A 16,326-nucleotide genomic window follows, 5' to 3' on the forward strand; every position below is an offset into this window, starting at 1 on the left:
ACTTGGGGAGGGAGCACTATTCAATCACGGTAGGCGTTTTTGGTGTCCTTTTCAGCTCTTTTTTTTTTTTTAAGATTTTATTTATTTATTCATGAGAGACACACACAGAGAGAGGCAGAGACACAGGGAGAGGGAGAAGCAGGCTTCCTGTGGGGAGCCTGATGTGGGACTTGATCCTGAAACTCCAGGATCACTCCCTGAGTCAAAGGCAGATGCTCAACGGCTGAGCCACCCAGGCGTCCCCTTTTCAGCTCTTAAAACTCAAAACTGAGATACATGTTGTCTTCGGGGCCAAGGGTTACTGTCCTGCCAGAGGCTGATAGATGCGGTTGTGCCTTCAAGAGGAATTCTGGAGGAGCCAGGCAGGCCACCTGTTTTTCTGGATAGCAGATTCATGCAACCAGAATTTCCACCCCAAGGTGGCCACGGTTTTCCACGGCCTTGGAAAACCGTAACCACTGGCTCCCATCTCAGCATGGGCCACCCTGATTTCACAAACATCTTAGACCATAATGTTGGAGACACTGTGGCCTGGAAGTGCCAGGGCCAAGGCCTCTGCTCCCAGGGCTTACGGCTGGGGACATCTCCAGCCTGCCCCGTCCATCTCCAGCCTGCCCCGTCCATCGCCACCAAGCAGGGCCTTACCTTATAGCCCTCCACCCTGGGATCATTTCGGGCAGCTAATTAAGAACGACAGCCTGGAGGGGGAGCTAGAGCAAACCAAGGAATGTTATGACTAAGCGTCTAGGATTTTGACTTGAATTGATATGTGGACTATCACCATGGGTCACAGAGAAGAAAAAAAAAAATCTGTGTCTGTGTTTGTTTGGTCTCCGTATCTAAGCCCCATCACAGCAGAGTCGGGGAGGGTCAGAAATGATAAAAATCTCCACAACTTCTGCCGTTGGAATCCTAATATAAAATATTTGGGATCAGCTGGCTTTATTATATCCAGCTTAGATGATTATGGATAGATTTTAGGAATGTGGGAAGAAATAAGGAAAGTATGGGGGGGCCTGAGGGGCTCAGTGGGTTAAACATCCCACTCTTGATTTCGATTCAGGTCATGACCTCAGGGTGGTGAGATCAAGCCCTGCGTTGGGCTCCATGCTCAGCACAGAGTCTACTTGAGATTCTCTCTCCCTCTGCCCCATCCCCGCCACATGCGTGCACCTGCACTCTCGCTCTTTCTCTCAAATAAGTAAGTCTGAAGAAGAAGAAGAAGAAGAAGAAGAAGAAGAAGAAGAAGAAGAAGAAGAAGAAGAAGAAAAAAGAAGAAGAAGAAGAAGAAGAAGAAGAAGAAGAAGAAGAAGAAGAAGAAGAAGAAGAAGGAGGAGGAGGAGGAGGAGGAGGAGGAGGAGGAGGAGGAAAGTATGAAGTACAAGATAGGGTAAAGGGAAAGCACAGGGTCTTATTGCCCGGGTGCTACGGGTACCACTCCGGACAGATGTCAAAATTAAGGAGCTTCATAAGCACTTATGTTGAAGAAGTAGTGGCCACTTGGGAAATCCATATAGGGGACTCTTGTTGGATCTTATTGCCTTTCTTTTGGGGCCAAAAGCAAATTGGCTGAGTCTCCCCTAACCTTCCTTCCACATGTAGCTACAGAGAACCTTCTGGAGGCTGTTATCTCTCCTTCCCCAGGGGTCACTCTGAGAAAAGGGAGTCAGAACACCCGGCCTGGGGCCTCAGCTGTGCCCTCAAGATTTGTTGGTCCCATTTTCCGGGTGATGCCTACCCCCCATGGTTGTAGTGGGGGGTGAAATGAGGCAATGCGTGCAAACGTGAGCTGGGAATCGAAACCGTGGATTTTGCTGTTAAAAAAGTAAACCCCAAGAGGAGCAACGGTGTGAAGACAGCTCTTTCCTATACCCCTGTCTGCCCTCCTCACCATGGAATCTCCGCCCTGCCAAGGGGGTCCACGCAGGTGCACCCACCAAGCCTGGGAAGAAGGGAGTTTGTGTCTGCACTGTCCCCGAGAGCCTTGCCCCTCGTCTGGGTGCAAGGGCGGTTGTGTGGCCACATAAGGGGCCTGGGGCCTGATCCTTGCTGCATTTCCACTTCCTGACCCTCATACAAACTACCTACTTACCATGAGAAAAATAATTGCTCACTTTTATTATGAAATGAATACCTTCCTTGGAAATGTAGAAAACCAAGAAAAGCTGAGAAGAAGAAAATGAAACTTGTCATTTGACCAGTTTCATAATGTGAGTTAATATATATCGAGTCCTTGCTGCGTGTCTGCACCACCCTTCTAAAACTTTGCACAGATTATCTAGTCTCACAGCAGCCGGGCAAGGTAGAAAGTACAATTAGTCCCTTGTTTTAAATGGGGAAACTGAGGCACGGGGCTTAGTAACTTGTTCAAGATCACGCAGCGGAGGTGTATAAATATTTATGTGCATGTGTGTGCACTTTTTCCTACCTGTACTCTACGAATTTCAGAATCTTTTTTTGTTTTTAACGAGACATACTCGACATACAACATTATATTAGTTTTGGGTGTACAACATAATGATCTGACATTTGTGTGCATTGCTACGTGATCACCACAGTAAGTCTAGCTCACATCCCTTACAGTAAAATACTTATAAATTTCTTTTCAAATTGTCTCAAGAGTTTTTAAGGTCTGTTCCCTTAGCAACTTTCAGTATACAATACGGTGTCATTAACTGAAGTCCCCATGGTGGACATTACATCCCCGGGACTTATTTATTCATTTTTAAGATTTTAATCATTTGAGAGAGAGTGTGTACATAAGTGGGAGGAGGGGCCGAGGGAGAGGGAGAAGCAGACTCTCCGCTGAGCATGCAGCCCGACGCGGGGCTCGATCCCAGGATCCTGAGATCATGACCTGAGCCAAAGTCAGATGTTTAACTGACGGAACCACCCAAGTGCCCCTCCAGGACTTGTTTATTTTATAACTAGAAGTTTGTACCTCTTGACCCCTTTCACCCATTTCACCCGCCTGCCACTCCTCACCTTTGGCAACCACCAGTCTGTTCTCTGTATCTGTGAGCTTTTTTTCTAGATTGCACGTGTGAGGTGACGTGGTATTTGTCTTCGACTTATTTCTCTTAGCATAATGCCCTCGGCGTTCATCCATGTTGTAGCATATGGCAAGGTTTCCTTCTGTTTTATGGCTGAACAATATTCCTCACAATTTTTTAAATCAATTCATCCATGGACAGACACTTAGGGTGCTTTCATTCCTCGGCTTTTGTAAATAATGCTGCAATAAACATGTGGGCACAGATATCTTTTCGAGTTAGCATTTTTGTTTCCTTCAGAGAAATTACCCAGAAGTGATATTTCTGGATCTCTAAAAAATAAAAATAAAAAAAAAATAAAAAAGGAATCTCCTCACTATTTTGTTTTTTTGTTTTATTGTTTGTTTGTTTTTCCATAAAGGCTGCACCAGTTTACATTTCTACTGATAGGGCACAGGGGTTCCTTTTCCCCTACATCCTTGCCAACACTTATTATTCCTTGTTTTTTGTTTTGTTTTTTTCTTTTTTTAAAGATTTTATTTATTTATTCATGAGAGATACAAAGAGACAGACATAGGCAGAGACAGAAGCAGGCTCTCTCTGCAGGGAGCCTGATGTGGGACTTGATCCTGGATCCCAGGATCACGCCCTGAGCCAAAGGCAGAGGCTCAACCCCTGAGCCACCCAGGTGTCCCTGTTTTGTTTTTTTCTTATAACGGTCATTCTAACAGATGTGAGGTGATACCTCATGTGATTCTGATCTGCATTTCCCTGGTGATTAGTGATGTTATGAACTGGATCATATACCTGTTGGCCATCTGTGTGTGTCTTCTTTGGGAAAATGTCAATTCAGACCCTCTGCCCATTTTTTAGTTGGGCTCTTTTACTTATTTATCTATTTTTCGCTACTGAGTTGGAAGAGTCCTTTGTATGTTTTGGATATTGCCCCCTGAGCTGATAAATGATTTGGAGATATTTCCTCTATGCAGTAGGTTGTCTTTTCGTGTTGTTGATGGTTTCCTTTGCTGTGCAGAAGCTTTTTATTGTTATGTAATATCACTTGTTATTTTTGCTTTTCATCTTATAGGCAACTTTGGGGGGCTCCATACAAATTTTAGGATTGTTCTGTTGTTGTTGTTGTTGTTGTTGTTGTTGTTTTCGAAGGATGGTACTGGAATTTTGATAGGGCTTGCATTACATCTGTAGATTGCTTTGGGTAGTATGGACATTTTATATTAATTCTTCCGCTCTGTGAGCATGGGATACCTTTGCATTAATTCGTGTCTCCTTCAGTTTATTTCATGAAGGTCTTGTAGTTTTTAGAGTATAAGGTCTTTTACCTCCTCAGTTAAATTTATTCCTAGGTACTTTATTCTTTTCTGATGTGATTTATAAATGGGATTGTTTTCTTAATTTCTCTTTCTCATAGTTCATTATTAATGTGTAGAAACTCAACAGATTTTTGTATATTGATTTTGTCTCCTACAACTTTACTCAATTCATTTATTTAGTTCTAAGAGTTTTTTGATGGAGTCTTTAGAGTTCTCTCTATATAATGGGTCATTGGCAAATAGGAGCAATTTTACTTCTTATGTTACAAGTGGGTTGCCTTTTATTTCTCTTTCTTGCCTAAGTGCTCTGGCTGGGAGCATATAGGATTCCATATTGGATAAAAGTGGCAAGAGTGGGCGTCCCTGACTTGTTTCTGATCCGAGAGGAAAAGCTTTCCACTTTGCCCTGTTGAGTGTGGCTTTAGCTGTGAACTTGTCGTAGACGGCCTTTATTATGTACAGTGGGCATGTATATCCCCACTTTGTTGAGAGGTTTTTTTTTTCTTTTATCATAAATGAGTGTTGAATTTTGTCAAATGCTTTTTCTGCATCTATTTTTATCCTTCACCCTCTTCGTGTGGCATATCCTATCGATTTGCAAATGTTGAACCATCCTTGCATCCTGGAGAAAAATCCCATTTGATCTTGGTGTGTGATCCTTTTAATGTACTGCTGAATTCGGTTAATATTCTGTTGAGGGTTTTTGCATCTGTGTTCATAGGAGATATTGGCCTGTAATTTCCCTTTTCTTGTGGTATCTTTGTCTGGTTTTGATATCAGGGGCATACTGGCCTCAGAAATATGTTTGGAAGTGTTCCCTCCTCCTCTGACTTTTCCGAAGAGTTTGAAAGGGATTGGTATTAATTCTTCTTTAAACATTTGGTGGAACTCACCAGTGAAGCCATCTGGTCCTGGACTTTTGTTTGTTGGGAGGTTTTGGATCACGGATTCAATCTCCTTACTAGTAATCAGTCCTGTTCATATTTTCTGCTTCTTCATCATTCAGTCTTCATAGGTTGTGTGTTTGTAGCAAATTATCTGTTTCCTCTAAGTTGTTCGATTTGTTGGCATATAATTGTTCATAGTAATCTCATATGATCTCTGCATTTCTGTGGTCCTGAATGTGTCTTTTTTCCACTTATCATTATATCATACACATTCCCCATAATACTGCAAATTCTCAGTCATTATTTCAATAGCTGCATAGTACACCAAAATTTATGTACCGTCTTCCCTAATTCTTGCACAGCTAAGTTTCTCCGACCTTCCCCCCCCCCGAATTATAAGCAGAATGCTTATAACAGGGTCAGTTGTTGGAAGTGAAGTCAGTGTGTCAGTGGGTTTGAGCTGTCACACTGCTTCCCAGAAGGACCATGCCAATTCATGCTTCTATCAGCACGTGACAATGCCCCCCACCATAGATTAGTTGACATCGCCTGTTGACATTTCATTATTTTCTTTGGGATGCATTTGACATAGTATAAAACTCAACACTTTAACCATTTTCAGAGGTTTTTGGTATATTTACAATGTCATGCAACTATCACCTTTACTGAATTCCAGAACATTTTCTTCATCGCAAGAAGGAACCTAGTACCCATCAGTTGCCACTCCAGCTCCTGTCAACCACTAAGCTGCTTTTGGTCTCTCTATAGATGTGCCTATTCTGGACATTTCACATAAATAGAACCATACTATATTTGTTTCTTTTTAAATGTCTGCCGATTTAACGGATGGTATCTAGCTTTGTGGTAAGCAAATACATTGAGCATTTGTTTATCATTTATATATTTATTCTTTGGTGAATTGTTTGTTCAAGTTCTTTTGCCGTATTACTTTTAGGACCTTAATGTTTTTATTGATCTGTTTGAACTCTTTATATATTAAGGCTAATAACTCTTTGACTATCACATTTGCAATAATATTCTTCTGCACCAAAATATTTTACTGCAGGTATTAAAGTGGATGATAAAGAGGCACCCTTAATATGAAAAGAAGTCACAAAAGACATTGGAGAGCCGCAGGAGGGTTTGGGCAGATGGTGAGGGGGCTGTGCCTAATGGCACAAGATGAGGGCTAAATTTCTTGGTGAGCCCCCCTAAGGGGTTGTCTGTGAGCAACCCCCAGGGAGTTCCTTCAGCGCCAACTAGTTCAGGCACAGATTTGGCCACCTCCCCAAATCCCGGTTCAAGTGGCTGCTAGTTAGGGCCCTGGGGCCAGCCCTGCTTTGAGAAGCAGGAATGACCTGGGTATCAAGGGATGCCTTTTAGATTTGTGCTGGCCTCCCCCTTCCCTGGCCTTCCCCTCCAGTCTGTGCCCTCCAGGCCCCGAGGGAAATCAGTACAGAGGCTTTGGGAGTGAGTGTGGCTCAGCAGTCTGGAGCATGCAGCCATGCATGAAAGATGGGCCCATAGGCCCGGTGTTCAGAAACTAGCCAAGCAGAGTTGGTTCCTACAATGCAACGTAGGAAGTTAACAGGCCCGAGGAAAAGTGGGGCTAATGGGAAGAAAATATAAAAGGCCACAGAACAGCAGTCTCACTGTGAATACACACATGTTCTGGAGAGTAGCAAATATCAACAATAATTTGACACTTGGTTGAATGTACTTATTATTTTGTTTAAAGAACTACATCACCCCCTGCCCCTGCTGCCTATTAAGGGTTCTGGGGATTAAGGGTGTGGGGGGATTATAACATAATCGTGGCATTTTTGGAAACTGAAAAGCAGAACCAATTTTATCACTCTGCCAGGTGCAAAATGTCGTATGGGGACTAATTGTTTCTCCCAATGAAATCAGTGACTATTAAATTTGACAGGGAAGGGGACAGATTGCTCCCCGGACCCCTCGAGATTGTAGGCAAAAATCTTGCACGCGCATGTGTGTGCATGTGCAAGTATGCACCTTCCAGTGGAGAAAGCTCATCCCTTTGTCATGTTCTCAGAGGGTCTTTGACCCCAAAACGGTCCACAACTGGGGGCTGTAGGTTATCAGTGGGGGGCAGTGTCCCCAAAGCAGGGCCTGCTAATTGTCCCTCGGGATTCATGTCGCCTTGTGTTTGCAGTGCTGGTGAAGGGCCAGGTCACCACCAAGTACTACCGGCTGCTGTCCAAGCTGGGCGGCTGGGTGTGGGTGCAGAGCTATGCCACCATCGTTCACAACAGCCGCTCGTCCCGGCCGCACTGCATCGTGAGTGTCAATTATGTCCTCACGTAAGTCAGACGTATTTGTTTCCTTGCTCTCCCCTCCTCCCCTGACCCTCATCAGCCCATTCCCACAAGCACCATCTCCCTCTCTCTCTCTCTTTCTGAAACTGTTCATTTGTCTCCTGTTTTGTTTTTATTCGAACAACCTATTCGTTTGGGAAGGTCCAAACTATTCCTGTTCTCAGCACTGAGAGCCAGGCGCCAGACAGTGGTGGCAACACCAGAAAGGGAGCCCTGCCCCGGGCACAGCTGAAGATCAGATCACAGAGACCAGCGGAGGGGTGTGGGGGGGCAGGGGGCAGCGGGAAGATGTTCGCCCCCCCCACCCCACATCTTGCGTAGGATGCACAGGCGATGTCCCTCCCGGACCGAGAATATGAATCTACGCTCTTGGCGCCCCCAAACATCAGGGTCATCTTGCATGCTCCTGCCATCTGGAACAGGAGATCCTTCACATTCCCCACCACCCCCCTCCGTCTTTCCATACAGCCTGTTGCAAGTGGTATCAATGTCTGGCCCCTTTAGGGTCCCAGAAGGTCAAGTTCAGTTGCGAATACTTTTAAGACCATTAGGCACAAGAGGACACGCGTCTCCCTGGAACCCTATATTACTGTGGGCTCACCACGGCTGCTGTATGTTAAATCTCCTGCACCCAGCTCTGGCCCTGAACCTGATACCCTTGCAGCTCCCAGCCCCACCCCGGACAAGGTCCTCGCAGGTGCTCTAATGCAGTAAGGATTGAGGCTCTCGGTTCTTTCATAGAATGATTGCCAGGTCCCTGGTTTCTTGGTTTGGTTTTGGTTTTTTAGAAGTTGAGTGTGATCTTAGCAAAACTGTAAGAGAGGAAGCATTTTAGCCCCTGAATGATTCTTCCTCAGCTTCCTCAGACAGGTGTGGGCTGGTACTTTGGGCCACTCCCCCCATCATGAACTCGACCCTGCCAAGTTGGCTCTTCAGGGCAGAAACTGGCACCTGTTGTGAAAATGGGTGAGGCTGGGAGCCAGGCTCCTGACCCCTTGAGGGTTCCCCACCCATGCCTCCCTGGGTGCTAACTAGAGAAGCAGCTGAGCTCCAAACCCTCAAATTGACAAGTGGTGCTTCTGCCCTTGCCTTTTGCCTGGACACACTTCCTAGTGGCCCATGATGTCTCTGGGACCTGTTTGGGGCCTACAGGACTGGAGGGGCTACAGTGCCCTCCCCCTATTCCTGCCGGATAATACAGACCCCCCTCAGCATTGCCCGGGGCCACAGGGGGCTGTTATAATGAGGATGGGCTGCCCTTTCCTGAAGTCCTGTCCCATCCAACCTCAGCGAACCGACGCGCTGGAGCTCCGTGGATGAACTCGCTCAGGGGGTGGTGCCAGGGACACTGCTCTCACCTGGCAGCCCGCTGGACGTGACCTGTCCTGCTCTTGCTTCTCAGGGATATTGAATACAAGGAGTTGCAGTTGTCCCTGGACCAGGCGTCGACGTCCAAGTCCCAGGACTCCTGGAGGACTGCCTTGTCTACCTCACAAGAAACTAGGAAATTAGCGAAGCCCAAAAATACAAAGATGAAGACAAAGCTGAGAACAAACCCTTACCCCCCACAGGTAACACGCCCGACGGGCTGGGGCAGGGCATAGCTGACATCTGGCCTGGGAGGGGGGGCTCAGGACACGATTGCACAGCAGGTCTCCCAGTCTGGAAGCTTCCCTGTGGCGTGCAGCAAAGTCCCTTGGGGGATGTCCTGCACACGTGTGCACACGCGCACGCGCGCACACACATGCAGCAGAGACGCAGCCGGGAGGCCCATAAAGCTAACATCTGGGAGGACTCATCAGGTCTAGACTAAAAAGACTAAATCGGGAAGGGCCATCGGCTTGCTTAAATCCACATTAATGTGGCCCAGAGCACAGTGCTTCCATAGCATTTATATTTTTAATGCAAACCTCCCTTTTTTTTTTTTTTAAAAAAAAAAAAGTAGTTTGTAACCTCTCAGAAATACAAAGTGCCCGTGTGCATCTGGTATGTTGTCGGCGTGGGCTGGGGAGATCTCGTTCTACCCAGAGGGTGGGGCGCCGTGGTACCGTTTGCTCTGCACCTGTCCCCGCCGGGACCTCACCCTGGGGGCCGGGGCAGGTCCAGCCCAGGGATGCGGTTGAGTCCTACAGGTTGGGTGGGGTCTGGCGAGGCCCGAGGGCGGTTCTTCACTGGCCCCTTCATCCGTCTTCTTTGCCATCCAGCAATACAGCTCGTTCCAAATGGACAAACTGGAATGCAGCCAGCTGGCAAACTGGAGAGCCAGCCCCCCGGCGACCGCCCCGGCACCCCCAGAACAGCAGCTCCATTCAGAAAGCAGCGACCTTTTGTACGCCCCGTCCTATAGCCTGCCCTTCTCCTACCATTACGGACACTTCCCTCTGGACTCTCACGTCTTCAGCAGCAAAAAGCCAATGTTGCCGGCCAAATTCGGGCAGCCCCAAGGATCCCCGTGTGAGGTGGCACGCTTTTTCCTGAGCACGCTGCCAGCCGGTGGTGAATGCCAGTGGCATTATGCCAACCCCCTAGTGCCTAGCAGCCCGTCTCCAGCTAAAAACCTTTCTGAGCCGCCAGTGAACAGTGCTCGGCACGGCCTGGTGCCAAACTACGAAGGTAGGTCATGTTTGCACGAGGGGAGAGGGCGGGACCGTGAACAGTGGCGGTGGGTGGCGGATGGAAAAAAGATCCTCACACTTGGGGCAGACTTTTCCTTTTTCTGCTCATAAGTAGGACTTGCTGTGCTTTCCTGCTCTCAATGGGAGTAGCTTCATGAGAGGGAGAAAAGCAGGGTGACCGCGTCCGGGTGCCTCTCGTGGCACTAGTGACAGTGGAAAGGGCAGAGGAAACCGGGTGTGCAGCCCCCCCCCACTCCATAAAAACCCTGGCCTCCTTTGCTCCCTGAGAGGGAGACAAAGTGATTTTCAAAACCAGCTCCCATGCACTGCGAATGCTCCAGCTGCATTTACTTTACAAGATTACTTTCCACTCCGCCCAAAAAACGACGATGGGACGCCGTTGGTTTTCTTCCCATGCCAGTTTTCAAAGTGTGGAAAACAGTGGTGGAAATTCATGAACTCAAAGACAGAAATGCCACTCGCCAACCCAGGGCAAAGAACATGAACACTCTAGGACTCAGTTTCTTCGTCTCTAAAATGGGCTCCCAAGCCATGTGCTATGCCTACCCCAGCGTTTGGCACAGAGTAGGTGCCTGCCCAGCACTGTTGGTTCAGCAAGAGAGAGAGAGAGAGGGAGGGAGAGAGGGAGGGATGGCCGCTCCACCAGCTCTTGCTGATGGCAGACAAGCAAACGTCCTCTGTGGATGTGTCACCAGCTCCCTCAGGCCCAGACAGACTCCTGTCTGCTCGCTGGACCAGTCCCAGGCAGAGGGGAGGTGGGGGTTGAGGGTTAGCCGTGAGACGTGTACTGCTTTTTCATGCAGATCTAACCACTGCTCAGAGTGTAGATCGAGATGCTGCAAATTTCCTGCAGTGGCCACTGCATTTTGGGGGAAATGTTACATGCCCAGAAAAGAACCACCTGCTGAAAGAGGAGAGCTCTCTGGAGCTCCCCTCCTTGCCCACTCTAACTTTCCCTCTTTTTTTTTTTCCCAAAGATTTTATTTATTCATGAGAGAGAGAGAGAGAGCGAGAGAGAGAGAGAGCGAGAGAGAGAGAGAGGCAGGGACACAGACAGAGGGAGAAGCAGCTCCATGCAGGGAGCCCTATGCGGGACTCAATCCCAGGACTCCAGGATCAGGCCCTGGGCCGAAGGCAGGCGCTAAACCGCTGAGCCACCCGGGGATCCCAAACTTTCTCTCTTTGGAGGCAGGTCGGGTTCTGCTCCTCCTCGGGCTGCTTGGGGAATCTCTCGCTCGGACTCTGTCCTTACAAGCCTGAGACACATAGACTGGGAGAAAGCTCACCGTCCTGGAGATTACTAGGACATGGGTTTTGAAAAGTAACCAGCTTAGGAAAGAACACACCAGTACTAGGGCAGTGCAGCCCTCCCTGCCTTTTGGCCTGGGCCAGTCCTCAGAGCCAACAGTTTCTCGGACTTGGAGAGAGCGCCATCAGTGGATCCGGTTGTGGGTCCCTCAAAAAAACCAAGGAAGGATTTTCCCAGGACCACAACACAGACAAAGCTCAGCATTCTGATAACAGCTGAACCTATTACCCACTTGAGATTGACCTGAAAGAACTCTTTCTTTGTGTGTGGAAGTTGGTCAATGATACAACTAACACACAGGATCATATATATGTGTGTGTGTATATATATATATATTTTTTTATTTTTATTTTTTTTAAACCACCACGTTGGGCAGCCTCGGTGGCTCAGTGGTTCAGCGCTGCCTTCAGGGATCGAGTCCCATGTCCAGCTCCCTGCCTGGAGCCTGCTTCTCCCTCTGCCTGTGTCTCTGCCCCTGGCCCCGTATGTCTCATGAATAAATAAAATCTTTAAAAAAAAAAAACCTTTAAAAAAAACCCACCATGTTGAAAGCGAAAGAGGTTAATAACCACCTCATTTGTCATACACTTGGGTAAAAAAAAAAAGGACCAAAGGTGCTAATTTGGGGCAATTTGTGATCTACTTCCAGGTCTTTTGTGATGTTAAAGGAAGACAAAGGTTGTCTTAAGGCAAACAAAAGACAAACAAAAGATAGGGAGCTAATGATTGCAGGTATCTAATTGGTTAGGGTGGCTCTAACTTTAGTTAATATGGCATTAAAAGGAGCAGGGGTGATTACCACCCCATGGGAAAAAAAATGCAAAAGACCCAGGGTTGGTTGACTAGGACCACCTATGCGTCAGGCAGTGGAAGCTTCTAGAGCAGCGCTGTCCAATGTGATGGCCAGCAGCCAGGTGCTTTTTTTTTTTTTTTTTTGGTAAGATTTTATTTGTTCATGTGAGACCCAGAGGGAAAGACAGGGACACAGGTGGAGGGGGGAGCCCGATGCGCCCCGCAGTCGGCTGCCGCCCTGGTTCCACCTGCTGCTCGCGCTCTGCCGCGACCTCAGGGGCACCGCGGGGTCGGCCACTGGGTGGGCGCTTCTGGGGCCGGGTGGGCGCCGGGGGGGTGCTGCTGGGGGACCGGGTGGGCACTGCCGGGGCCGGGTGGGCGCTGCTGGGGGCCAGGTGGGTGCCCGGTGGGCGCTGCTGGGGGGGGGGGCCAGGTGGGCGCTGCTTGGGGCTGGGTGGGCGCTGCTTGGGGCCGGGTGGGCGCTGCCGGGGGCCGGGTGGGCGCTGCCGGGGGGCCAGGTGGGCGCTGCTTGGGGCCGGGTGGGCGCTGCCGGGGGCCGGGTGGGCGCTGCCGGGGGGCCAGGTGGGCGCTGCTTGGGGCCGGGTGGGTGCTGCCGGGGGCCGGGTGGGCGCTGCCGGGGGGCTGGGTGGGCGCTGCTTGGGGCCGGGTGGGCGCTGCTTGGGGCCGGGTGGGTGCTGCCGGGGGCCGGGTGGGCGCTGCCGGGGGGCCAGGTGGGCGCTGCTTGGGGCCGGGTGGGCGCTGCTTGGGGCCGGGTGGGTGCTGCCGGGGGCCGGGTGGGCGCTGCCGGGGGGCCAGGTGGGCGCTGCTTGGGGCCGGGTGGGTGCTGCCGGGGGCCGGGTGGGCGCTGCCGGGGGGCTGGGTGGGCGCTGCTTGGGGCCGGGTGGGCGCTGCTTGGGGCCGGGTGGGCGCTGCCGGGGGCCGGGTGGGCGCTGCCGGGGGGCCGGGTGGGCGCTGCTTGGGGCCAGGTGGGCGCTCTGGGGGGTCGGGGGGGCCGGGGGGGGCGCTGCCGGAGGGGGGCGCTGCTTGGGGCCGGGTGGGCGCTGCCGGGGGCCGGGGGGTGCGGCCGGGGGGCCGGGGGGGCGCTGCCGGGGGCCGGGCCCCTGCCTCCCCGCGCGGGCGCCTAACGTGTCGCTGTCCCCGCAGCGCCCGCCGCCGCCGCGCGCAGGTTCGGCGAGGACACCGCGCCGCCGCCGCCGCCGAGCTTCCCGAGCTGCGGCCACTACCGCGAGGAGCCCGCGCTGGGCCCCGCCAAGGCCGCCCGCCCGGCCGCCCGCGATGGGGCGCGGCTGGCGCTGGCCCGCGCGGCTCCCGACTGCTGCGCGCCGCCGGCCCCCGAGCCCCCGGGCGCGCCTGCGCAGCTGCCCTTCGTGCTGCTCAACTACCACCGCGTGCTGGCCCGGCGCGGGCCGCTGGGGGGCGCTGCGCCCGGCGCGCCCGCCCTCGCCTGCGGCCCCGGCGCCCCCGAGGCGGCGGCCGGCGCGCTGCGGCCCCGGCCCCCCGGCCCCGCCGCCGCCTCCCCGCCCGGGGCGCCGCTGCCGCACTACCTGGGCGCCTCGGTCATCATCACCAACGGCAGGTGACCTCGCGCCGGGCTGCCCGCAGGGAGAAGCCAGAGGCCGGGCCGCCGCGTGCAGCCGAGCTGGAGATGCACGGTTTAAATTAATTTATGCAGAGACGACTATTTTAATAGGACTCGGCGGCCGACTTCTAGATTTTTACGTAGAGCCCCGCAAACGCCGGGGCTGGGGTGGGAGGGCCCGGGTCCAGCGGGGGGGAGGGGCGCTCAGCTCGGCCCCTCCCCCCGCGGCCCCCGCGGGACCTCAAGCTGCAATGCCCCCCCTCCCCGGAGCGCCTCGGCTGCAGCGAGCAGAGCCCACCCTGCTAAGAGCCAGACGGGGCGGGGGGGGGGGGCCTGGATTCAGGGCGCTCCGAGTCCCAAGGCCGGGTGTGACGATCGAAGTCCCGGGAGCCGACAGCACACGGCGGACGTCTGCAAAAGCCATGCACGCGTCTCCTGAAAAGCCGGTGTCTTTTTTTTTTTTTTTTTTTTTTACCGTTAAGCCTGTTTTCAGTTCCACCATCAGCGAGCCGAGACCAAGGGAGGGAATGCACCGGGTGTGCTTCGCAAGTTCATTCACGAGCTTTGACTTCCTCCCCCCCCCCTCCCCGTGAACTCCTGGTACCACCAAGAATAGCACCTTCAGGATGTATCGAATAGGCATTAAATGCAGAAATAGAGAGAGCCAGATATTTTTCTGAGAATGACATGTGGATGATTAGGTGCCCAAGGCGACTGGCTCCCCCTGTCAGGTTTGATTACGAGGCAACATCCCTCTGGCCCACACAGACCTTGTAATTCCCTAGGCTCGTGTTTGCTACTAGAAATGCTAATAAAAGTTAGTTAAATTGCATGTGCAATATGGAGAATTGTCAATGGACTGTGCCCTCGTGGAAGAGAACTCGCTAGAGGGTTGGTAGAGCAATGGTGTATACATTTTCTTCAGCATTTCCTGCATTTCCTGCATAGCAAGAACATGCCCTGTATGTAACAGGTGAACAGAAGTCCTTTTATAAAGCACCAGCAGTGTTTTAAAAAATAAACTTCCATGCATTTTTGTCTTACTCTTCTATTTTTGCTTCAAGATTTCACCATCTAAAAATCCGACCGTGGCTCTGACGGGGATCGGTGCAGTGAGCCGCCGTTCTTTCAATGGGCTCCGCGCTACAAACCCTCCATCATTTCACTGCTTCAGAAATGGTTTTCTTTTAGGAAACTCTGCGCCCTTCTCAGTGGAAAGGGTTTCTGCAAATGTCTTTAATTCGGCGTTCTAGAATCAAAGTGCAATCTATAATTGTTCACAACATGTGAAATGATGGCTTGCCAGCCTAGTGTCACACTGAGGGTCTGCGTCATTCTTAGCAGGGCCTCGGCAGCCTTATGGTAGGGGGTGAAATTTGCAAATTTAGGAACATCTGTGGGGCAGCAAAGGGCTGATTCAAAAGAATCCAAGGCCAACACCTCTATCCCGCACTTACCTATACCTCATTAGCAGCACTTTGTGCACACAGAAAATAAGCCCGGGGTATTATTTTTTTATGCTCACAAGTCTCGTCATTAAACCACGATTCCTGGTAGGTGCAGGTTTGATGAGCAGATCTCACCTGACATTTTTCAATAAACTACCACAAAATGCGCTGTGTCTACCTTGTTATTAATCGCTGGGGGGCTGCGGTCATGAGTAAATACAAACCATGAAGGCTTTCGAGCAGTTTAAGATCTGAGGGTTACTGTGAAAAAATAAGGCCATTAATAGATTTACAAATGATTAGGTAAACAGTCTTAACAAGGAGTGTGCATGTGCTTGAAAAATGAAACGTGTGCGAGGGAAAACTTTGTCTAAACAAACACCGGGGTTTTCAGAGCCTAGAACATGAAGGAAGATTCCTACGAAAGCCAGCTTCCAGGCGGCGGGCAGCCCGGTGCAGAGTTAACAGGAGTTACCATGGAAACCTAATATTGTTACCTCCATCTTTAAGAGTCTGCACATTGAAGCTGGGGATATCATTTCTTGACAACTTCAGTGAGGCTCCAGCAGGGCAAGAGGAAGCATTTTAATAAATATGACTCTCTTTCACAAAAAAAAAAAAAAAAAGAAAAAAGAAAAAAATTGTAGTGGGTCCTAACACGTTGACAAAAATGCCAGATCAAACGGATTTGAGAAATAAACCCAGTTCAAGACTTGCTCGGCCCTCCAAGGGGCCTCCCAGGGAAAGGAATTCCTTTATGTTCATGGAAGCCCTTTCTAGAAAAGCCATTCCATTCATACCTTTGTAGAGAAGGGAACAGGGTGTGAAGGCTGAGGAAATCTGCAAGAGCAGAGTATTTTGCACCCCCTTGCCCCCCACCCCTTTGTCCCTTTTAAAGTCCTATGGCCATGCCTTCCCCCTTGGGCCCTAAGGGCAGGAGAGGTTTATACGGTCAATGAATCCTGTACAAAGTCTACCCGAAGTTGTAATT

At 50.7% G+C, this 16,326-nt stretch overlaps 1 protein-coding gene across 1 annotated transcript in view; it reads left to right on the forward strand.

The window, feature by feature from the left end:
* SIM2 (SIM bHLH transcription factor 2) overlaps nt 1-15,502 on the forward strand; it is a 54,728-nt gene extending 39,226 nt beyond the window's left edge. The window contains exons 8-11 of the mRNA XM_077879172.1: nt 7,388-7,535; nt 8,953-9,121; nt 9,755-10,163; nt 13,452-15,502. Of these exons, the coding sequence (XP_077735298.1) occupies nt 7,388-7,535; nt 8,953-9,121; nt 9,755-10,163; nt 13,452-13,888 (1,163 nt within the window). The 3' untranslated portion in view covers nt 13,889-15,502. The remainder of the gene's footprint in view (nt 1-7,387; nt 7,536-8,952; nt 9,122-9,754; nt 10,164-13,451) is intronic.
* Nucleotides 15,503-16,326: the final 824 nt, after the last annotated feature.

Source organism: Canis aureus, chromosome 30 (genome assembly GCF_053574225.1).
Source record: "Canis aureus isolate CA01 chromosome 30, VMU_Caureus_v.1.0, whole genome shotgun sequence".
Lineage (NCBI taxonomy): Eukaryota > Metazoa > Chordata > Mammalia > Carnivora > Canidae > Canis > Canis aureus.